General features: G+C 51.3%; 1 protein-coding gene across 1 annotated transcript in view; it reads left to right on the forward strand.

The window, feature by feature from the left end:
• The window catches only part of LOC140403366 (zinc finger protein Gfi-1b-like), a 131,796-nt gene extending 109,935 nt beyond the window's left edge, over positions 1 to 21,861 (forward strand). The window contains exons 6-7 of the mRNA XM_072491274.1: positions 12,635 to 12,800; positions 20,861 to 21,861. Coding sequence (XP_072347375.1) covers positions 12,635 to 12,800; positions 20,861 to 21,051 — 357 coding nt within the window. The 3' untranslated portion in view covers positions 21,052 to 21,861. The remainder of the gene's footprint in view (positions 1 to 12,634; positions 12,801 to 20,860) is intronic.
• The last annotated feature ends 2,889 nt before the right edge of the window (positions 21,862 to 24,750 follow it).

The following is a 24,750-nucleotide window of genomic DNA, read 5'->3' on the forward strand; positions in this document are numbered from 1 at the left end:
TACACAGATATCCCCACTGACTCCAGAATACACAGTCTCAGAATACACAGATAAACCCCACTGACTCCAGAATACACAGTCTCAGAATACACAGTCTCAGAATACACAGATAAACCCCACTGACTCCAGAATACACAGTCTCAGAATACACAGTCTCAGAATACACAGTCTCAGAATACACAGTCTCAGAATACACAGTCTCAGAATACACAGTCCCAGAATACACAGTCTCAGAATACACAGATATCCCCACTGACTCCAGAATACACAGTCTCAGAATACACAGATAAACCCCACTGACTCCAGAATACACAGTCCCAGAATACACAGTCTCAGAATACACAGATATCCCCACTGACTCCAGAATACACAGTCTCAGAATACACAGATAAACCCCATTGACTCCAGAATACACAGTCTCAGAATACACAGATATCCCCACTGACTCCAGAATACACAGTCTCAGAATACACAGATATCCCCACTGACTCCAGAATACACAGTCTCAGAATACACAGATATCCCCACTGACTCCAGAATACACAGTCTCAGAATACACAGATATCCCCACTGACTCCAGAATACACAGTCTCAGAATACACAGATATCCCCACTGACTCCAGAATACACAGTCTCAGAATACACAGATATCCCCACTGACTCCAGAATACACAGTCTCAGAATACACAGATATCCCCACTGACTCCAGAATACACAGTCTCAGAATACACAGATATCCCCACTGACTCCAGAATACACAGTCTCAGAATACACAGATATCCCCACTGACTCCAGAATACACAATTTCAGAATACACAGATATCCCCACTGACTCCAGAATACACAGTCTCAGAATACACAGATATCCCCACTGACTCCAGAATACACAGTCTCAGAATACACAGTCTCAGAATACACAGATATCCCCACTGACTCCAGAATACACAGTCTCAGAATACACAGATATCCCCACTGACTCCAGAATACACAGTCTCAGAATACACAGATATCCCCACTGACTCCAGAATACACAGTCTCAGAATACACAGTCTCAGAATACACAGATATCCCCACTGACTCCAGAATACACAGTCTCAGAATACACAGATAAACCCCACTGACTCCAGAATACACAATCTCAGAATACACAGTCTCAGAATACACAATCTCAGAATACACAGATATCCCCACTGACTCCAGAATACACAGTCTCAGAATACACAGATATCCCCACTGACTCCAGAATACACAATCTCAGAATACACAGTCTCAGAATACACAGATATCCCCACTGACTCCAGAATACACAGTCTCAGAATACACAGTCTCAGAATACACAGATATCCCCACTGACTCCAGAATACACAGTCTCAGAATACACAGTCTCAGAATACACAATCTCAGAATACACAGATATCCCCACTGACTCCAGAATACACAGTCTCAGAATACACAGATATCCCCACTGACTCCAGAATACACAGTCTCAGAATACACAGATAAACCCCACTGACTCCAGAATACACAATCTCAGAATACACAGTCTCAGAATACACAGATATCCCCACTGACTCCAGAATACACAGTCTCAGAATACACAGTCTCAGAATACACAATCTCAGAATACACAGATATCCCCACTGACTCCAGAATACACAGTCTCAGAATACACAGATATCCCCACTGACTCCAGAATACGCAGTCTCAGAATACACAGATATCCCCACTGACTCCAGAATACACAGTCTCAGAATACACAGATATCCCCACTGACTCCAGAATACACAGTCTCAGAATACACAGTCTCAGAATACACAGATATCCCCACTGACTCCAGAATACACAGTCTCAGAATACACAATCTCAGAATACACAGTCTCAGAATACACAATCTCAGAATACACAGTCTCAGAATACACAGATATCCCCACTGACTCCAGAATACACAGTCTCAGAATACACAATCTCAGAATACACAGATATCCCCACTGACTCCAGAATACACAATCTCAGAATACACAGATATCCCCACTGACTCCAGAATACACAATCTCAGAATACACAGATATCCCCACTGACTCCAGAATACACAATCTCAGAATACACAGATATCCCCACTGACTCCAGAATACACAGTCTCAGAATACACAAATATCCCCACTGACTCCAGAATACACAATCTCAGAATACACAGATATCCCCACTGACTCCAGAATACACAGTCTCAGAATACACAGATATCCCCACTGACTCCAGAATACACAGTCTCAGAATACACAGATATCCCCACTGACTCCAGAATACACAGTCTCAGAATACACAAATATCCCCACTGACTCCAGAATACAGTCTCAGAATACACAATCTCAGAATACACAGATATCCCCACTGACTCCAGAATACACAGTCTCAGAATACACAAATATTCCCACTGACTCCAGAATACACAATCTCAGAATACACAGTCTCAGAATACACAGATATCCCCACTGACTCCAGAATACACAGTCTCAGAATACACAGTCTCAGAATACACAGATATCCCCACTGACTCCAGAATACACAGTCTCAGAATACACAGTCTCAGAATACACAATCTCAGAATACACAGATATCCCCACTGACTCCAGAATACACAGTCTCAGAATACACAGATATCCCCACTGACTCCAGAATACACAGTCTCAGAATACACAGATAAACCCCACTGACTCCAGAATACACAATCTCAGAATACACAGTCTCAGAATACACAGATATCCCCACTGACTCCAGAATACACAGTCTCAGAATACACAGTCTCAGAATACACAATCTCAGAATACACAGATATCCCCACTGACTCCAGAATACACAGTCTCAGAATACACAGATATCCCCACTGACTCCAGAATACGCAGTCTCAGAATACACAGATATCCCCACTGACTCCAGAATACACAGTCTCAGAATACACAGATATCCCCACTGACTCCAGAATACACAGTCTCAGAATACACAGTCTCAGAATACACAGATATCCCCACTGACTCCAGAATACACAGTCTCAGAATACACAATCTCAGAATACACAGTCTCAGAATACACAATCTCAGAATACACAGTCTCAGAATACACAGATATCCCCACTGACTCCAGAATACACAGTCTCAGAATACACAATCTCAGAATACACAGATATCCCCACTGACTCCAGAATACACAATCTCAGAATACACAGATATCCCCACTGACTCCAGAATACACAATCTCAGAATACACAGATATCCCCACTGACTCCAGAATACACAATCTCAGAATACACAGATATCCCCACTGACTCCAGAATACACAGTCTCAGAATACACAAATATCCCCACTGACTCCAGAATACACAATCTCAGAATACACAGATATCCCCACTGACTCCAGAATACACAGTCTCAGAATACACAGATATCCCCACTGACTCCAGAATACACAGTCTCAGAATACACAGATATCCCCACTGACTCCAGAATACACAGTCTCAGAATACACAAATATCCCCACTGACTCCAGAATACAGTCTCAGAATACACAATCTCAGAATACACAGATATCCCCACTGACTCCAGAATACACAGTCTCAGAATACACAAATATTCCCACTGACTCCAGAATTATCAACCGTTTCTCAATTCGATTCTATAGACAACCCCTGCAGTGAGAGAGACGCCAATCCACAAAGATGCAGCTAGAGTTTTCCAGTTCTGGGGATAGAGCTGGGAGACATTGCCAGGGTGAGGTGGGAGTGCACTGGGATGATATGAGTTGGTGGAAGTCATTGTGTGTCTCTCAGAGAGTTCCGACCGGACTCATTGAGTTCAATTTCCTGGGGATTTTGAAGTCGGGTATACATCGTCCGTCAGATTTTCCCGGAGATTGTATGGGTCAGGAAGTCCTCAGGACATTCACCTCAGTGTCAGTGTAATGTGGGCTGATAATCCACTGCAGATATATGGGAACAGAATCTAGGCTGACACTGCAGGGAGTGGGGCAGTGGGGTTAGTTTGGGGATTTATACAGGGCTATGGGGAGAGCGTGGGGCAGTGGGGTTAGTTTGGGATTGATACACGACTATGGGGAGAGAGTGGGCAGTGGGATTAGTTTGGGATTGATACAGGGCTATGGGGAGAGAGTGGGCAGTGGGATTAGTTTGGGATTGATACAGGGCTATGGGGAGAGAGTGGGCAGTGGGATTAGTTTGGGATTGATACAGGGCTATGGGGAGAGAGTGGGCAGTGGGATTAGTTTGGACATTGAGACAGTGTGGGGCAGTGGGATTAGTTTGGGATTGATACAGGGCTATGGGGAGAGAGAGGGGCAGTGGGATTAGTTTGGGACTGATACAGCACTATGGGGAGAGAGTGGGCAGTGGGATTAGTTTGTGATTGATACAGGGCTATGGGGAGAGAGTGGGCAGTGGGATTAGTTTGGGATTGATACAGGGCAATGGGGAGTGAGTGGGGCAGTGGGATTAGTTTGGAGATTGAGACAGTGTGGGGCAGTGGGAATAGTTTGGGATTGATCCAGGGCTATGGGGAGAGAGTGGGGCAGTGGGATTAGTTTGGGACTGATACAGCACTATGGGGAGAGAGTGGGCAGTGGGAATAGTTTGGGATTGATACAGGGCTATGGGGAGAGTGGGGCAGTGGGATTAGTTTGGGATTGATACAGGGCTATGGGGAGAGAGCGGGGCAGTGGGATTAGTTTGGGATTGATACAGGGCTATGGGGAGAGAGTGGGGCAGTGGGATTAGTTTGTGATTGATACAGGGCTATGGGGAGAGTGGGGCAGTGGGATTAGTTTGGGATTGATATATGGCTATGGGGAGAGAGCGGGGCAGTGGGATTAGTTTGGGATTGATACAGGGCTATGGGGAGAGAGCGGGGCAGGGGGATAAGTTTGGTGATTGATACAGGGCTGTGGGGTCAGTGGGATTAGTTTGGGATTGATACAGGGCTATGGGGAGAGAGTGGGGCAGTGGGATTAGTTTGTGATTGATACACGGCTATGGGGAGAGTGGCGCAGTGGATTAGTTTGGGGATTGATACAGGGCTATGGGGAGAGAGCGGGGCAGTGGGATTAGTTTGGGATTGATACAGGGCTATGGGGAGAGAGTGGGCCAGTGGGATTAGTTTATGATTGATACACGGCTATGGGGAGAGTGGCGCAGTGGATTAGTTTGGGGATTGATACAGGGCTATGGGGAGAGAGTGGGGCAGTGGGATTTATACAGGGCTATGGGGAGAGAGTGGGGCAGTGGGATTAGTTTGGGATTGATACAGGGCTATGGGGAGAGAGTGGGGCAGTGGGATTAGTTTGGGATTGATACAGGGCTATGGGGAGAGAGTGGGGTCAGTGCGATTAGTTTGGGATTGATACAGAGCTATGGGGAGAGAGTGGGGCAGTGGGATTTATACAGGGCTATGGGGAGAGAGTGGGTCAGTGGGATTAGTTTGGGATTGATACAGGGCTATGGGGAGAGAGTGGGGTCAGTAGGATTAGTTTGGGATTGACACAGGGCTATGGGGAGAGAGCGGGGCAGTGGGATTAGTTTGGGGATTTATACAGGGCTATGGGGAGAGAGTGGGGCAGTGGGATTAGTTTGGAGATTGATACAGGGCTATGGGGAGAGAGCGGGGCAGTCGGATTAGTTTGGGATTGATACAGGGCTATGGGGAGAGTGGGGCAGTGGGATTAGTTTGGGGATTGATATAGGGCTATGGGGAGAGAGCGGGGCAGAGGGATTAGTTTGGGGATTGATACAGGGCTATGGGGAGAGAGTGGGGCAGTGGGATTAGTTTGGGGATTGATACAGGACTATGGGGAGAGTGTGGGGCAGTGGGATTAGTTTGGGGATTGATACAGGGCTATGGGGAGAGAGTGGGGCAGTGGGATTAGTTTCGGGATTGATATAGGGCTATGGGGAGAGAGTGGGGCAGGGGGATTAGTTTGGGGATTGATACAGGGCGATGGGGAGAGAGTGGGGCAGTGGGATTAGTTTGGGGATTGACACAGGGCTGTGGGGCAGTGGGATTAGTTTGGGGATTGATCCAGGGCTAAATGGAGAGAGTGGGGCAGTGGGATTAGTTTGGGATTGATACAGGATTGTGGGGAGAGAGCGGGGCAGTGGGATTAGTTTGGGGATTTGAGGTACCCTCAATAATGAAGTTTAGAGATTAAACTGTAAAGAAGGCTTTATTAGGCTAATAACTATGCTACAGATATGGACGAGAGCTGACTGCTATACAGACCATGAGGCAGGCCTTTATGTATGGCTCCCAGATGGGCGGAGCCAGAGGCGGAGTCCCCAGGGTTCCAAGCCTGGTCTTAAAGGGGACATCACCTTACATGATGACAAGGCAGTAACCGTTCATCACATTCACCCCCTGTTTAAAAAGGAGTCCGGCGGGGGTGAAGTGCCATCATAAATCCATCCGTCTCGGCGGCCGGATCGTCCTCCTCGATCTCCTCAATTCGGGCGGTGGTGCGGTGGGCACGGACGTCCCGGTTGAGGGCACATCCGGGGGCACAGCGGTCAGAGCTTCGGTCCGGGTCGGGGCAGAGGAACTAGGCAGGGCCGGGGGTAGCGGAGCCGGTGCCGGCGGGGTGTGTAAAGGGGGGGGCGCAAGGGTAGGAGCTCACCAACGGGTGGCAGTGCTGGAAGGGGGTGTGTTGTAGGGGGCGACGGGTCCTGCAGGGGAGCGGCGCGGGAAGGGGTGCCAGATCCCGGAGGGAAACCGTATCTTGCCTGCCGTCGGAGTACTCAACGTAGGCGTAATTGGGGTTGGCGTGGAGCAGTCGGACCTTTTCAACTAGGGGGTCTGTTTTATGGCTCCTCGCGTGCCTCCGGAGAAGAACAGGTCCCGGAGCTGTCAGCCAAGGTGGAAGCGAGACCCCGGAGGTAGACTTCCTGGGGAAGAGAAACAATCGGTTGTGAGGGGTCTCATTTGTGGCCGTGCAGAGGAGTGACCTAATGGAGTGTAGGGCATCGGGTAGGACCTCCTGCCAGCGGGTGGTTGGGAGATTTCTCGACCGTAGGGCCAGAAGGACAGCCTTCCACACGGTCGCGTTCTCCCTCGCCACCTGCCCGTTTCCCCGTGGGTTATAGCTGGTCGTTCTGCTCGAGGCGATGCCTTTGCTGAGCAGATACTGACGCAGTTCATCGCTCATGAACGATGTACCCTGGTCGCTGTGGATATAAGCAGGGAAACCGAACAGGGTGAAGATGCTGTGCAGTGCCTTAATCACCGTGGCTGAGGTCATGTCGGTGCAGGGAATGGCGAATGGGAAACGGGAGAACTCATCGATCACGGTGAGGAAATAGGCATAACGATTGGTGGACGGGAGGGGCCCCTTGAAGTCCACGCTCAGTCGCTCAAAGGGGCCCGAGGCCTTCACGAGCCGAATCTTGTCTGGCCGATAGAAGTGCGGTTTGCACTCCGCATAGACCTGGCAGGCCCTGACCATGGCCTTGACCTCCTTGGTTGAGTAAGGTAGGTTGCGGGACTTGATGAAATGGACGAGCCGGGTAACCCCCGGGTGGCAGAGGTCATTGTGGATGGCTTGCAGGCGGTCCTCCTGCGTGTTGGCGCATGTGCCGCGGGACAGGGCATCTGGGGGCTCGTTGAGCTCCCCTGGACGATACTTGATATCGTACGAGTAGGTGGAGAGTTCGATCCTCCACCTCAAAATTTTATCGTTCTTTATTTTGCCCCGTTGCGTGTTATCGAACATATAGGCGACCGACCGTTGGTCGGTGACGAGGGTAAACCTCCTACCGGCGAGGTAGTGTCTCCAGCACCGCACAGCCTCCACAATGGCTTGTGCCTCCTTTTCGACTGCAGAGTGTTGAATCTCGGAGGCGGTGAGGGTTCGGGAGAAGAACGCTACTGGTCTGCCTCCTTGATTGAGGGTAGCAGCCAGGGCGATGTCTGATGCATCGCTCTCTACCTGGAAAGGGATGGTTTCGTCCACCGCGTGCATGGCGGCCTTGATGATGTCGGCCTTGATGCGGTTGAAGGCCAATTGAGCCTCAGCCGAGAGGGGAAAAGTGGTGGTCTTTAGGAGTGGGCGGGCTTTGTCCGCATACTTGGGGACCCACTGGGCATAATAGGAGAAAAGCCCCAAGCACCGTTTGAGGGCCTTGAGGCTGCGGGGGAGAGCGAGTTCCTTAAGGGGGCGCATGCGGTCGGGGTCGGGACCTAGGACCCCGTCTTCCACGACATAGCCGAGGATGGCCAGCCGGGTGGTGTGGAAAACGCATTTGCCCTCGTTATAGGTCATGTTAAGGGCTCGGGCGGTCTGGAGGAACTTTTTGAGGTTAGCGTCATGGTCCTGCTGATCATGGCCACAGATGGTGACATTGTCCAAGTACGGGTATGTAGCCCGCAAACCGTACTGGTCCACCATTTGGTCCATCGCCCTTTGAAAGACGGAGACCCCATTTGTGACACCAAAGGGGACCCTGAGGAAGTGGAAGAGCTGGCCGGCTGCTTCAAAGGCAGTATAGGGGCGGTCTTTTGGTCGGATGGGGAGCTGGTGGTAGGCAGATTTGAGGTCGACCGTGGAAAAGACTCGGTATTGGGCGATCCGATTTACCATTTCCGCGATGCGAGGAAGGGGGTATGCATCAAGCTGGGTGAATCGGTTTATGGTCTGGCTATAATCCACGACCATCCGTTTCTTCTCCCCGGACCGGACTACCACCACTTGCGCTCTCCAAGGGCTGTTGCTAGCCTCGATGACCCCCTCTCCCAGTAAACGCTGGACCTCTGACTTGATAAAAGCCATATCTTGGGCACTGTAGCGCCGGCTCCTGGTGGCGACGGGCTTACAGTCGGGAGTGAGGTTAGCGAATAGCGAGGGGGGTGCGACTTTCAGTGTCGCAAGGCAGCACACCGTGAGGGGGGGGCAAGGGTCCGCCGAACTTCAGTGTCAGGCTTCGGTGGCTGCACTGGAAATCCAGTCCGAGCAGCAGGGGGGCACAGAGGTGAGGGAGGATAGAAAATTTGAAACGGGTGTATTTGGCACCCTGGATCGAGAGATCCGCAATACAGTACCCCGTGATTTGTACCGAGTGGGACCCAGATGCGAGGGCTATGGTTTGGGATGTGGGATGGGTGCGTAGGGAGCAGCGCCTTACCGTTTCAGGGTGGATAAAGCTCTCCGTGCTCCCGGAGTCGAAGAGGCATGCAGTGTCGTGCCCGTTGACCTGGACCTGCATCATGGAGTTCTGCAGGTTTTGGCCGAGTTTGATCGAGGGTGATCGCACCCAGTCGCGGGTAGTCGGAGTCGTAAAATGGCCGCTGCCGTTGGTCGCACGTGTCGGGTCGAGAAGATGGCCGCCGACCAGATGGCCGCTCCCATGATTCGCACGAGGCTGATGACGCGTCAGAAGAGGACGTGTCGGGTCGGTGCACAGCAGCATTGCGAGGCCTGCGGCCCTGAGAGCCTGATTTTCGGGCCGGCTGTTCTTTGTTTTCCTGGCCCCTGGGTCTGGCCAGGCAGACCCTCGCAAAGTGCCCTTTCTTCCTGCAGTCACTGCAGATCGCGGAGCGGGCTGGGCAGCGTGGGCGTGGGTGCTGGCCCTGCCCGCAGAAGTAGCAAGGTGTGCCCCCATGGTGAGCGGGTCGCCGGGTGGCGCAGGCCTGTAATACGGGCGAGTCTGAGGAAGTCTGGGGGGGGCTGGCAGAGTCCGGGGGGCTGGCAGAGTCCGCGGGGTACGTACCCAAGTTATGTCGGGCCACCTCCAGCGAGGAGGCGAGCGTTAGCGTCTCCTGGAGGTCATTTGCCCCGTTTTCGAGCAGTCGCTGCTGGATGTAGCTCGAGCGGATGCCGGACACAAAAGAATCTCTGATGTGCAGGTTCATATGGACTTCCCCTGTCACATCCTGATGGTCACAGTCCCTGGCCAGCGCGGTGAGTTTCTCAACAAACTCGTCGAGCGATTTCCCCCGAGCGCTGCCGGCAGGTAGAGAGCAGATGCCGGGCGTGCACCTCATTGACGGGTTTGACAAACCGCTTGCGGAGCAACTCAATCGCTTCCTCATAAGTCGTCGCCTTTTCGAGCGTGGCGGAGATTCTGTGACTCACCCGGGCGTGGAGTAGACGCAGCTTGCGTGGCCCCAGGATGGGAGTCTCTGCGGAGTCCAGGTAAGCCTCGAAGCACCGCAGCCAGTATTTAAAAATTTCCTTTGCCTCCGGCGTTCGTGCTTCCAGATTGAGCTTCTCTGGTTTTAGGCCTGCGTCCATCCTGAATCTAGTTTAGCCGAATAAATTGAGGTACCCCCAATAATGATGCTTAGAGATTAAACTGTAAAGAAGGCTTTATTAAGCTAATAACTGTGCTACAGATTTGGACGAGAGCTGACTGCTAAACAGACCATGAGGGAGGCCTTTATGTATGGCTCCCAGATGGGCGGAGCCTGAGGCGGAGTCACCAGGGTTCCAAGCCTGGTCTTAAAGGGGACATCACCTTACATGATGATAAGGCAGTAACCGTTCATCACAGGATTGACACAGGGCTATGGGGAGAGAGCGGGGCAGCGCGATTAGTTTGGGGATTAATACAGGACTAAGGGGAGAGAGTGGGGCAGTGGGATTAGTTTGGGGATTAATACAGGACTAAGGGGAGAGTGGGGCAGTGGGATTAGTTTGGGATTGATACAGGGCTGTGGGGAGAGAGCGGGGCAGTGGGATTAGTTTGGGATTGATACAGGGCTGTGGGGAGAGAGCGGGGCAGTGGGATTAGTTTGGGATTGATACGGGGCTATGGGGAGAGTGGGGCAGTGGGATTAGTTTGGGATTAATACAGGGCTAAATGGAGAGAGTGGGGCAGTGGGATTAGTTTGGGATTGATACAGGGCTATGGGGAGAGAGTGGGGCAGTGGGATTAGTTTGGGATTGACACAGGGCTATGGGGAGAGAGTGGGGCAGTGGGATTAGTTTGGGATTGATACAGGCTATGGGGAGAGAGTGCGGCAGTGGGATTAGTTTGGGGATTGATACAGGGCTATGGGGAGAGAGTGGGGCAGTGGGATTAGTTTGGGATTGATACAGGATTGTGGGGAGAGAGCGGAGCAGCGCGATTAGTTTGGGGATTGGTACAGGGCTATGGGGAGAGAGTGCGGCAGTGGGATTAGTTTGGGGATTGGTACAGGACGATGGGAGGAGAGCGGGGCAGTGGGATTAGTTTGGGGATTGACACAGGGCTGTAGGGAGAGAGCGGGGCAGTGGGATTAGTTTGGGGATTGACACGGCTATGGGGAGAGCGGGGCAGTGGATTAGTTTGGGGATTTATACAGGGCTATGGGGAGAGAGTGGGGCAGTGGGATTAGTTTGGGATTGATACAGGGCTATGGGGAGAGAGTGGGGCAGTGGGATTAGTTTGGGATTGATACAGGGCTGTGGGGAGAGAGCGGGGCAGTGGGATTAGTTTGGGGATTGATACAGGGCTGTGGGGAGAGAGCGGGGCAGTGGGATTAGTTTGGGGATTGATACAGGGCTATGGGGAGAGAGTGGGGCAGTGGGATTAGTTTGGGATTGATACAGGGCTGTGGGGAGAGAGCGGGGCAGTGGGATTAGTTTGGGGATTGATACAGGGCTGTGGGGAGAGAGCGGGGCAGTGGGATTAGTTTGGGGATTGATACAGGGCTATGGGGAGAGAGTGGGGCAGTGGGATTAGTTTGGGGATCGACACGGCTATGGGGAGAGAGTGGGGCAGTGGGATTGATACAGGGCCATGGGGAGCGAGCGGGGCAGGGGGATTAGTTTGGGATTGATACAGGACTGTGGGGAGAGAGCGGGGCAGTGGGATTAGTTTGGGATTGATACAGGGCTATGGGGAGAGTGGGGCAGTGGGATTAGTTTGGGGATTGACAGAGGGCTATGGGGAGAGAGTGGGGCAGTGGGATTAGTTTGGGATTGATACAGGGCTATGGGGAGAGAGCGGGGCAGTGGGATTAGTTTGGGATTGATACAGGGCTATGGGGAGAGTGGGGCAGTGGGATTAGTTTGGGATTGATACAGGGCTATGGGGAGAGTGGGGCAGTGGGATTAGTTTGGGATTGATACAGGGCTATGGGGAGAGTGGGGCAGTGGGATTAGTTTGTGATCGATACAGGGCTATGGGGAGAGAGCGGGGCAGTGGGATTAGTTTGGGATTGATACAGGGCTATGGGGAGAGAGCGGGGCAGTGGGATTAGTTTGGGGATTGATACAGGGCTATGGGGAGAGAGCGGGGCAGTGGGATTAGTTTGGGGATTGACAGAGGACTATGGGGAGAGAGCGGGGCAGTGGGATTAGTTTGGGATTGATACAGGGCTATGGGGAGAGTGGGGCAGTGGGATTAGTTTGGGACAGGACTATGGGAGGAGAGCCAGCCCTGGTCTTCATCGCTACCTGGAGAACTCTGCTCCAAGGTAAATTTTGGGAATGTCGGATTGATTGTCCCACCCTTGATTGTGATGCCTGCGCTGTCGACAAATTGTGGCCACTCAGATTAACCGGATTGTGTTATTGGCACATTGCCTTTGTTAATATTAGCAGCTGTCAAAGGGTACAGTGACAGAGACGTAATCTTTGCTCTAATACACCTTTCTTTCTGCAGGAGAAGAGTTTCACCTGTAAGATCTGCGGGAAGAATTTCAAACGGTCGTCGACACTTTCTACACATCTCCTGATCCACTCGGACACGCGACCGTATCCCTGTCACTATTGTGGAAAATGCTTCCACCAGAAGTCCGACATGAAGAAACACACCTTCATCCACACAGGTACAGAGAAATGCCCAGCATATTCCCAATGGGGATAGAGAAATGCCCAGCAAATTCCAAATGGGTACTTAGCAATGCCCAGCATGTTTCCAACAGGTACAGAGAAATGCCCCGCATATTGCCAACAGGTACTGGGATTGGCTCTGGCACATTCCCAACAGGTACTGGGATTGACTCCAGCACATTCCCAACAGGTACTGGGATTGACTCCAGCACATTCCCAACAGGTACTGGGATTGACTCCAGCACATTCCCAACAGGTACTGGGATTGACTCCAGCACATTCCCAACAGGTACTGGGATTGGCTCCAGCACATTCCCAACAGGTACTGGGATTGACTCCAGCACATTCCCAACAGATACTGGGATTGACTCCAGCACATTCCCAACAGATACTGGGATTGACTCCAGCACATTCCCAACAGATACTGGCATTAACACCAGCACATTCCCATCACATACTGGGATTGACTCAAGCACATTCCCAACACATACTGGGATTGACTCCTGCACATTCCCAACACATACTGGGATTGACTCCTGCACATTCCCAACAGGTACTGGGATTGACTCCTGCACATTCCCAACAGGGACTGGGATTGACTCCAGCTCATCCCAACAGATACTGGGATTGACTCCAGCACATTCCCAACAGGTACTGAGAGACTCCTGCACATTCCCAACAGGTACTGGAATAGACTCCTGCACATTCCCAACAGATGCTGTGATTGACACCAGCACATTCCCAACAGGTACTGGGATTGACTCTAGCTCATTTCCAACTGGTACTGGGATTGACCCCAGCACCTGCCCAGCATGTACTGGGATTGACTCCAACACATTCCCAACCTGTACTGGGATTAACTGCAGCATATTCACAACAGGCACTGGGATGGACTCCAGCACCTGCCCAGCATGTAGTGGGATTGACTCCACCACATTCCCAACCTGTACTGGGATTAACTGCAGCATATTCACAACATGTACTGGGATGGACTCCAGCACCTGCCCAGCATGTACTGGGATTGACTCCAGCACATTCCCAACAGGTACTGGGATTGACTCCAGCACATTCCCAACAGGTACTGGGATTGACTCCAGCACATTCCCAACAGGTACTGGGATTGAATCCAGCACATTCCCAACAGGTACTGGGATTGACTCCAGCACATTCCCAACAGGTACTGGGATTGACTCCAGCACATTCCCAACAGATACTGGGATTGACTCCAGCACATTCCCAACAGATACTGGGATTGACTCCAGCACATTCCCAACATATACTGGGATTGACTCCAGCACATTCCCAACAGATACTGGCATTAACACCAGCACATTCCCATCACATACTGGGATTGACTCCAGCACATTCCCAACAGATACTGGGATTGACTCCTGCACATTGCCAACAGGGACTGGGATTGACTCCACATTCCCAACAGGGACTGGGATTGACTCCAGCACATTCCCAACAGGTACTGGGATTGACTCCAGCACATTCCTAACAGGTACTGGGATTGACTCCAGCACATTCCCAACAGATACTGGGATTGACTCCAGCACATCCCCAACAGGTACTGGGACTGACTCCAGCACCTGCCAAGCGTCTACTGGGATTGACTCCAGCACCTGCCCAGCATGTACTGGGATTGACTCCAGCACCTGCCCAGCATGTACTGGGATTGACTCCAACACATTCCCAACCTGTACTGGGATTAACTGCAGCATATTCACAACAGGTACTGGGATGGACTCCAGCACCTGCCCAGCATGTACTAGGATTGATCCCAGCACATTCCCAACAGGTACTGGGATTGCCTCCATCACATTCCCAACAGATGCTGTGATTGACACCAGCACATTCCCAACAGGTACTGGTATTGACTCTAGCTCATTCCCAACAGGTACTGGGAGACTCCTGCACATTCCCAACAGGTACTGGAATAGACTCCTGCACATTCCCAACAGGTACTGGAATAGACTCCATCACATTCCCAACAGATGCTGTGATTGACACCAGCACATTCCCAACAGGTACTGGGATTGACTCTAGCTCATTTCCAACTGGTACTGGGATTGACCCCAGCACCTGCCCAGCATGTACTGGGATTGACTCCAACACATTCCCAACCTGTACTGGGATTAACTGCAGCATATTCACAACATGTACTGGGATGGACTCCAGCACCTGCCCAGCATGTACTGGGATTGACTCCAGCACATTCCCAACAGATACTGGGATTGACTCCTGCACATTCCCAACAGGGACTGGGATTGACTCCAGCACATTCCCAACAGGTACTGGGATTGACTCCAGCACATTCCCAACAGGTACTGGGATTGACTCCAGCACATTCCTAACAGGTACTGGGATTGACTCCAGCACATTCCCAACAGATACTGGGATTGACTCCAGCACATCCCCGACAGGTACTGGGACTGACTCCAGCACCTGCCAAGCGTCTACTGGGATTGACTCCAGCACCTGCCCAGCATGTACTGGGATTGACTCCAGCACCTGCCCAGCATGTACTGGGATTGACTCCAACACATTCCCAACCTGTACTGTGATTAACTGCAGCATATTCCCAACAGGTACTGGGATGGACTCCAGCACCTGCCCAGCATGTACTAGGATTGATCCCAGCACATTCCCAACAGGTACTGGGATTGCCTCCATCACATTCCCAACAGATGCTGTGATTGACACCAGCACATTCCCAACAGGTACTGGGATTGACTCCAATGTCATTCGCTACAGGTACTGGGATTGACTCAAGCACCTGCCCAGCATGTACTGGGATTGACTCCAGTAATTTCCCATCCGGTACTGGGATTAACTCCAACACATTCCCAACTGGTACTGGGATTGACCCCAGCACCTGCCCAGCATGTACTGGGATTGACTCCAACACATTCCCAACCTGTACTGGGATTAACTGCAGCATATTCACAACAGGTACTGGGATGGACTCCAGCACCTGCCCAGCATGTACTAGGATTGATCCCAGCACATTCCCAACAGGTACTGGGATTGCCTCCATCACATTCCCAACAGATGCTGTGATTGACACCAGCACATTCCCAACAGGTACTGGGATTGACTCTAGCTCATTCCCAACAGGTACTGGGATTAACTGCAGCATATTCACAACCGGTACTGGGATTGACTCCAGCACATTCCCAACCTGTACTGGGATTAACTGCAGCATATTCCCAACAGGTACTGGGATGGACTCCAGCACCTGCCCAGCAGGGGCTGTTTAGCACAGGGCTAAATCGCTGGCTTTGAAAGCAGACCAAGGCAGACCAGCAGCACGGTTCAATTCCCGTACCAGCCTCCCTGAACAGGTGCCGGAATGTGGTGACTAGGGGCTTTTCACAGTAACTTCATTTGAAGCCTACTTGTGACAATAAGCGATTTTCATTTCATTTTCATTTACTGGGATTGACTCCAACACGTTGCGATCAAGTACTGTGATTAACCCCAGCATATTCCCAAGATGTACTGTGATTGACTCCAGCACCTGCAAAGCATTTACTGGGATTGACTCCAGCACATTCCCAACAGGTACTGGGATTGACTACAGCACATTCCCAACAGGTACTGGGATTGACTACAACACATTACCAACAGGTACTGGGATGGCCTGCACGTTCCCAACAGGTACTGGGGCTGACTCCTGCACGTTCCCAACAGGTACTGGGATTGACTCCAGCACCTGCCCAGCATGTAGTGGGATTGACTCCAGCACATTCCCAATCTGTACTGGGATTAACTGCAGCATATTCACAACATGTACTGGGATGGACTCCAGCACCTGCCCAGCATGCACTGGGATGGACTCCAGCACATTCCCAGCATGCACTAGGATTGACTCCAGCACATTCCCAACAGGTATTGGGATTGACTCCAGCACATTCCCAACAGGCACTGGGATTGCCTCCAGAACATTCCCAACAGGTACTGGGATTGCCTCCAGCACATTCCCAACAGGTACTGGGATTGACTCCACATTCCTAACAGGTACTGGGATTGACTCCAGCCCATTCACAACAGGTACTGGAATGGACTCCAGCACCTGCCCAGCATGTACTAGGATTGATCCCAGCACATTCCCAACAGGTACTGGGATTGACTCCATCACATTCCCAACAGATGCTGTGATTGACACCAGCACATTCCCAACAGGTACTGGGATTGACTCTAGCTCATTACCAACAGGTACTGGGATTGACTCAAGCACCTGCCCAGCATGTACTGGGATTGACTCCAGTAATTTCCCATCAGGTACTGGGATTGACTCCATCACATTCCCAACAGATGCTGTGATTGACACCAGCACATTCCCAACAGGTACTGGGATTGACTCTAGCTCATTACCAACAGGTACTGGGATTGACTCAAGCACCTGCCCAGCATGTACTGGGATTGACTCCAGTAATTTCCCATCAGGTACTGGGATTAACTTCAACACATTCCCAACTGGTACTGGGATTGACCCCAGCACCTGCCCAGCATGTACTGGGATTGACTCCAACACATTCCCAACCTGTACTGGGATTAACTGCAGCATATTCACAACCGGTACTGGGATTGACTCCAGCACATTCCCAACCTGTACTGGGATTAACTGCAGCATATTCCCAACAGGTACTGGGATGGACTCCAGCACCTGCCCAGCAGGGGCTGTTTAGCACAGGGCTAAATCGCTGGCTTTGAAAGCAGACCAAGGCAGACCAGCAGCACGGTTCGATTCCCGTACCAGCCTCCCTGAACAGGTGCCGGAATGTGGTGACTAGGGGCTTTTCACAGTAACTTCATTTGAAGCCTACTTGTGACAATAAGCGATTTTCATTTCATTTTCATTTACTGGGATTGACTCCAACACGTTGCGAACAAGTACTGTGATTAACCCCAGCATATTCCCAAGATGTACTGCGATTGACTCCAGCACCTGCAAAGCATGTACTGGGATTGACTCCAGCACATTCCCAACAGGTACTGGGATTGACTACAGCACATTCCCAACAGGTACTGGGATTGACTCCACATTCCCAACAGGTACTGGGATTGACTCCCACCCATTCCCAACAGATACAGGGATTGACTCCAGCTAATTCCCAAGAGGTACTGGGATTTACTTCAGCTCATTCCCAACAGGCACTGGGATTAACTCCAGCTCATTCCCAACAGGGACAGAGATTGACTCCAACAAATTCCCAACAGGTACTGGGATTGACTCCAGCACATTCCAAACAGGTTCTGGCGTTAACTCCAGCACTTTCCCAACAGATACTGGGATTGACTCCAGCACATTCCAAACAGGTTCTGGCGTTAACTCCAGCACATTCCCAACAGGTACTGGGATAGACTCCTGCACATTCCCAACAGGTACTGGGATAGACTCCATCACATTCCCAACAGATGCTGTGATTGACACCAGCACATTCCCAACAGGTACTGGGATTGACTCCTACTCATTCCCAATAGGTACTGGGATTGACTCCATGTCATTCGCAACAGGTACTGGGATTGACTCAAGCACCTGCCCAGCATGTACCGGAATTGACTCCAGCACATTCCCATCAGGTACTGGGATTAACTCCAACACATTCCCAACTGGTACTGAGATTGACTCCAGCACCTGCCCAGCATGTACTGGGATTGACTCCTACACATTCCCAACCTGGACTGAGATTGACTCCACCACCTGCCCAGCATGTACTGGGATTGACTCCAGCACATTCCCAACAGGTACTGGGATTGAACCCAGCACATTCGCAACAGGTACTGGGATTGAACCCAGCACATTCGTAACAGGGACTGGGATTGACTCCAGCACATTCCCAACATGTACTGGGATTTACTCCACGTTCCCAACAGACACTGGGATTGACTCCAGCACATTCCCAACAGGTACTGGGATTGACTCCAGCACATTCCCAACAGGTACTGGGATTGACTCCAGCTCATTCCCAACAGGTACTGGGATTGACTCCAGCTCATTCCCAACAGGTACTGGGATTGACTGCAGCACATTCCCAACAGGTACTGGGATTGACTCCACATTCCCAACAGGTACTGGGATTGACTCCTGCCCATTCACAACAGATACAGGGATTGACTCCAGCTCATTCCCAACAGGTACTGGGATTGACTCCAGCTCATTCCCAACAGGTACTGGGATTGACTCCTACTCATTCCCAATAGGTACTGGGATTGACTCAAGCACCTGCCCAGCATGTACTGGAATTGACTCCAGCACATTCCCATCAGGTACTGGGATTACCTCCAACACATTCCCAACTGGTACTGAGATTGACTCCAGCACCTGCCCAGCATGTACTGGGATTGACTCCAACACATTCCCAACCTGTACTGGGATGAACTCCATCATATTCCCAACAGGTACTGGGATTGACTCCACCTGCCCAGCATGTACTAGGATTGACTCCAGCTCATTCCCAACAGGTACTGGGATTGACTCCTACTCATTCCCAATAGGTACTGGGATTGACTACAGCACATTCCTAACAGGTACTGGGATTAACCCCAGCATATTCCCAAGAGGTATTGCAATTGACTCCAGCACCTGCCCAGCATGTACTGGGATTGACACCAGCACATTCCCAACAGGTAATGGGATTGAGTCCAACACATTCCCAACAGATACTGGGATTGACTCCAGCAGATTCCCAACAGGTACTGGGATTGACTACACATTTCCAACAGGTAATGGGAGTGACTCATGCTCATTCCCAACAGATACTGGGATTAACTCCAAGACATTCCCAACAGGTACTGGGGTTTACCCCAACATATTCCCAAGAGGTATTGCAATTCACTCCAGCACCTGCCCAGCATGTACTGGGATTGACACCAGCACATTCCCAACAGGTACTGGGATGGACTCCACATTCCCAACAGGTACTGGGGCAGACTCCTGCACATTGCCAACAGGTACTGGGATTAACTCCAACACATTCCCAACAGGTACTGGGATTGACTCCAGCACCTGTCCAGCATGTACTGGAATTGACTCCAACACATTCCCAACAGGTACTGGGATTAACCCCAGCATATTCCCAACAGGTACTGGGATTAACTCCAGCACCTGCCCAGCATGTACTGGGATTGACTCCAGCACGTTCCCAACAGGTACTGGGATTGAACCCAGCACATTCCCAAGAGGGACTGGGATTGACTCCAGCACATTCCCAACATGTACTGAGATTGACTCCAGCACATTCCCAACAGGTACTGGGATTGACTCCAGCACATTCCCAACAGGTACTGGGGCAGACTCCTGCACATTCCCAACAGGTACTGGGATTGACTCCACATTCCCACCAGGTACTGGGATTGACTCCAGCCCTTTCCCAACAGATACAGGGATTGACTCCAGCTCATTCCCAACAGGTACTGCGATTGACTTCTGCTCATTCCCAACAGGTACTGGGATTGACTCCAGCTCATTCCCAACAGGTACTAGGATGTACTCCACATTCCCAACAGGTACTGGGGCAGACTCCTGCACATTCCCAACAGGTACTGGGATTAACTCCAACACATTCCCAACAGGTACTGGGATTGACTCCAGCACCTGCCCTGCATGTACTGGGATTGACTCCAACACATTGCCAACAGGTACTGGGATTAACCCCAGCATATTCCCAACAGGTACTGGGATTAACTCCAACACATTCCCAACAGGTCCTGGGATTGACTCCGGCACATTCCCAACAGGTACTGGGATTTATATCTGGAGGATTAATTAACGAGGATTAATAATGGAGATTTAATACTGGCCATTTTTAAGGCCGAGCGAGGGAGATTCTTGGTGAACGAGGGGGGAAAGGTTATCGGGGGGTCAGCGGGAATGTGGGGCTGAGGTTACAATCAGATCAGCCAATGATCTTATTGAATGGTGGGGCAGGCTCGAGGGGCCGAGTGGCCTCCTGCTGATCCCGATGTTTGTATGTACGAGGTTTAATGCTGGCAAGTTACATTCTGGTCATTGCTGAATGTCTCATTGGCCGTCGGTGTTTTGTTGCAGGTGAGAAGCCCCACAAATGCCAGGTGTGCGGGAAAGCATTCAGCCAGAGTTCCAATCTCATCACCCACAGCCGCAAACACACCGGCTTCAAACCGTTCATCTGCTCTGCCTGCGGCAAAGGATTTCAGCGTAAGGTCGACCTGCGGCGACACCAGGAGGCGCACAGCGGGATGGATTCAGCTGCCGTGTAGCCCGCAGGAAGGACAGGAGCCAGCCAATAGGGAGCGCGCCAGCTCCCTGCCTCGGCCGGTGATAAACGGTCCCCACCCCACCCCACTCTCCCACTCAGCCAGTGACGGGTGGGGGGGATACTGACGTCTTTGACCCCGGGGATGGATCATCCTCCCCAGCCATCCCTCGGCGGGTTACTGTACAGAGATCGCAGCTTTTCAACAAGGCGGCTGATCGCTACATTCCCGGGGGGCAACTAGGGGCGGGCAATAAATTCAGCCCCAGCCTGTGACACCATGAACGAAGAAACAGGGGCGGCATGGTGTCACAGTGGTTAGCACTGTTGCTTCACAGTGCCAGGGTCCCAGGTTCGATTCGCGGCTTGGGTCACTGTCTGTGCGGAGTCTGCACGTTCTCCCCGTGTCTGCGTGGGTTTCCTCCGGGTGCTCCGGTTTCCTCCCACAAGTCCCGAAAGACGTGCTGTTAGGTGAATTGGACATTCTGAATTCTCCCTCTGTGACCCGAATAGCCGCCGGAATGTGGCGACGAGGGGCTTTTCACAGTAACTTCATCGCAGTGTTAATGTGAGCCTACTTGTGACACTAATAAAGATTATCGTTATTAGATTATTAAAAGTAAGATGTATTTCGGAGGGAGCGCTCGGTGATGTAACAACATTAAGGTGGTCTGAGTGATGACTTGAAACTGGATCGAACTTGAGAATACTGGAGTCTTCTGTCCCTGTGAGACAGCCCTCGGAGTATTAGCAAAATCGCAACAGCCATAAACCCCAAAACCGCGAGGGGCCAGGGTCATTGGCCTCCTCAATATTTGTGTTATATGTTTTTAATGAATAAAAAAAAAAGTCTCATTGGAAAATTCAGCTGGAGTGTGATGCTTACACAGTCGAAGAGCCGGGTATTCTCTGCCCAAGTTGATATGCTTGACTGAAAATATTCCCTTTGTGGCAAATTGAATTTGGAAATCAATTCTAGGCACTGATGTGAGATGGCCCTGGGACGGAGGGACAGAGGGACAGAGTCAGTCGTCAGTCGAGGACTCTATGTCGAGGACCGTTTATAATCTGACTTGTTGAAGCTCTGTGGGGCTGAGAGTGAGGGAGGGGAGCAGCCACTTCCTCAACAACTGTCCACTTCTACCCGGAAGAGAGCAGAATGCGGGTGAGTCCAGAGTGGGGCACAGTCCAGTTACTGGGAAACAAATGACCAGAGTGTGTGTGTGAGACAGAGAGAGAGAGAGAGCAATAGATATACAAACAGTCAGAAGTGGGTCCTCTTTTCACACTCTCCTCTAGGTGCTGGTGACAGTGTCCTCCTCTCACTCTCCTAGGTGCTGACTGTACCAGTATCCACCAGTTGTACTCTCCTCTAGGTGCTGAGTGTCTGTCCCAGTGTCGTCCTCTCACACTCTCCTCTAGGTGCTGACTGTCTGTACCAGTTTCCTCCTCTCGCATTCTCCTCTAGGTGCTGACTGTCCCAGTGTCCTCCTCTCCCACTCTCCTCTAGTTGCTGACTTTCTGCCCCAGTGTTCTCCTCACATACTCTCTAAGTGCTGACTATGTCCCAGAGTCCTCCTCTCACACTCTCCTCTAGGTGCTGACTATCTGTCCCAGTGTCCTCCTCTCATACGCTGCTATAGGTGCTGACTGTATGTCCCAGTGTCCTCCTCTCGCACACTTCTCTAGGTGCTGACTGTCCCAGAATCCTCCTCTCACACTCCCCTCTAGGTGCTGACTGTCTCTAAGTGTGCTCCTCACATACTCTGCTCTAGGTGCTGACTGCCTGTCCCAGTGTCCTCCTCTCACACTCTCCTCTAGGTGCTGACTGTCTGGAACAGGGTCCTCCTCTCACACTCTCCTCTAGGTGCTGACTGTCTGTCCCAGTGTCCACCTCTCATTCACCTAGGTGCTGACTGTCTGTCCCAGTATCCTCCTCTCATACACTCCTCTAGGTGCTGACTGTATGTCCCAGTGACCTCCTCTCACACTCTCCTCTAGGTGCTGACTGTCCCAGAGTCCTCCTCTCACACTCTCCTCTAGGTGCTGACTGTCTGGAACAGGATCCGCCTCTGACTCTCTCCTCTAGGTGCTGACTGCCTGTCCCAGTGTCTTCCTCTCACACTCTACTCCAGGTGATGACTGTCCCAGTGTCCTCCACTCACACTCTCCTCTGGGTGCTGAGTGTCTGTCCCAGTGGCATCTTCGCACACTCTCCCCTAGGTGCTGTCTGTCCCAGTGTCCTTCTCTCTTTTTTTTTTGCACTGAGTGCTGAATTTGGTGCATTTTGAGTGCTATAGTAAGAGTTTGGTGACCGAGGGAGTATAAGGCTTCATTTTTATCTAACGTTTAGTCTTTCTTTTATTTAGTTAATTAACTTAAAAGTTGCTGTTTGGTTTAGAATAAGGTGAATTTTCAATCAGCTTTAAACAGGCTTCTACCTGTAGGCACTTGCAGCTGGAGCTTGTTAATTAGTTAATTGGATTAGGCCAGTTTTCAGAGGCTAGATTCACAGTATAAAAGTGATCCCCGACAGTGCAGACTTTGTTTGCACTGAGTGCTGAATTTGGTGCATTTTGAGTGCTATAGTAAGAGTTTGGTGACCGAGGGAGTTAGGTGAGGAGGGAGTAAGGTGCTCCTTTCATTTTGTTTCCGACATTTCCGCAAAGAGTGAGAAGAGAGCCAGGAGTTTACAGAAAGTGTAGCTGACTGGGAGCAGAGTCGGAGGGCGGAGATCTAGTTAGTCCACAGGGCAGCTATATTCTGTCAGGTAAGAGGGGATGGAGGCTAGGCCAGTTGCATGCTCCTCCTGTAGGATGTGAGTGGTGAGGGATACCACCGGTGTCCCCGCTGACTATACCTGCGGGAAGTGCACCCAACTTCAGCTCCTCAAAGACCGTGTTAGGGAACTGGAGCTGAAGATGGATGAACTTCGGATCATCCGGGAGGGAGAGGGGGTGATTGAGAAGAGTTACAGGGAGGTAACCACACCCAAGGTACAGGACAAGAATAGCTGGGTTACCGTCAGGGGGAAAAGAACAAACAGGCAGAAAGTGCAGGGATCCCTCGTGGCCGTTCCCCTTCAAAACAAGTATACCGTTTTGGATGCTGTTGGGGGGGATGACCTACCGGGGGAAGGCCCTAGCGGCCAGGTCTCTGGCACTGAGTCTGGCTCTGGGGCTCAGAAGGGAAGGGGGGAGAATAGAAAAGCAATAGTTGTAGGAGATTCAATGGTTAGGGGAATAGATAGGAGATTCTGTGGTCGCGAGCGAGACTCCCGGAAGGTATGTTGCCTCCCAGGTGCCAGGGCCACGGATGTCTCGGATCGTGTCTTCAGGATCCTTAAGGGGGAGGGCGAGCAGCCAGAAGTCGTGGTGCACATTGGTACCAACGACATAGGTAGGAAAAGGGGTGTGGAGGTAATAAACAAGTTTAGGGAGTTAGGCTGGAAGTTAAAAGCCAGGACAAACAGAGTTGTCATCTCTGGTTTGTTGCGGGTGCCACGTGATAGCGAGGCTAGGAATATGGAGAGAGTGCAGCTGAACACGTGGCTGCAGGAATGGTGCAGGAGGGAGGGCTTCAGGTATTTGGATAATTGGAGCTCATTCTGCGGAAGGTGGGACCTGTACAAGCAGGACGGGTTGCATCTGAACCAGAGGGGCACCAATATCCTGGGAGGGAGGTTTTCTAGTACTCTTCGGGA

This window comes from Scyliorhinus torazame, chromosome 27 (assembly GCF_047496885.1).
Source record: "Scyliorhinus torazame isolate Kashiwa2021f chromosome 27, sScyTor2.1, whole genome shotgun sequence".
Taxonomy (NCBI): Eukaryota; Metazoa; Chordata; class Chondrichthyes; order Carcharhiniformes; family Scyliorhinidae; genus Scyliorhinus; species Scyliorhinus torazame.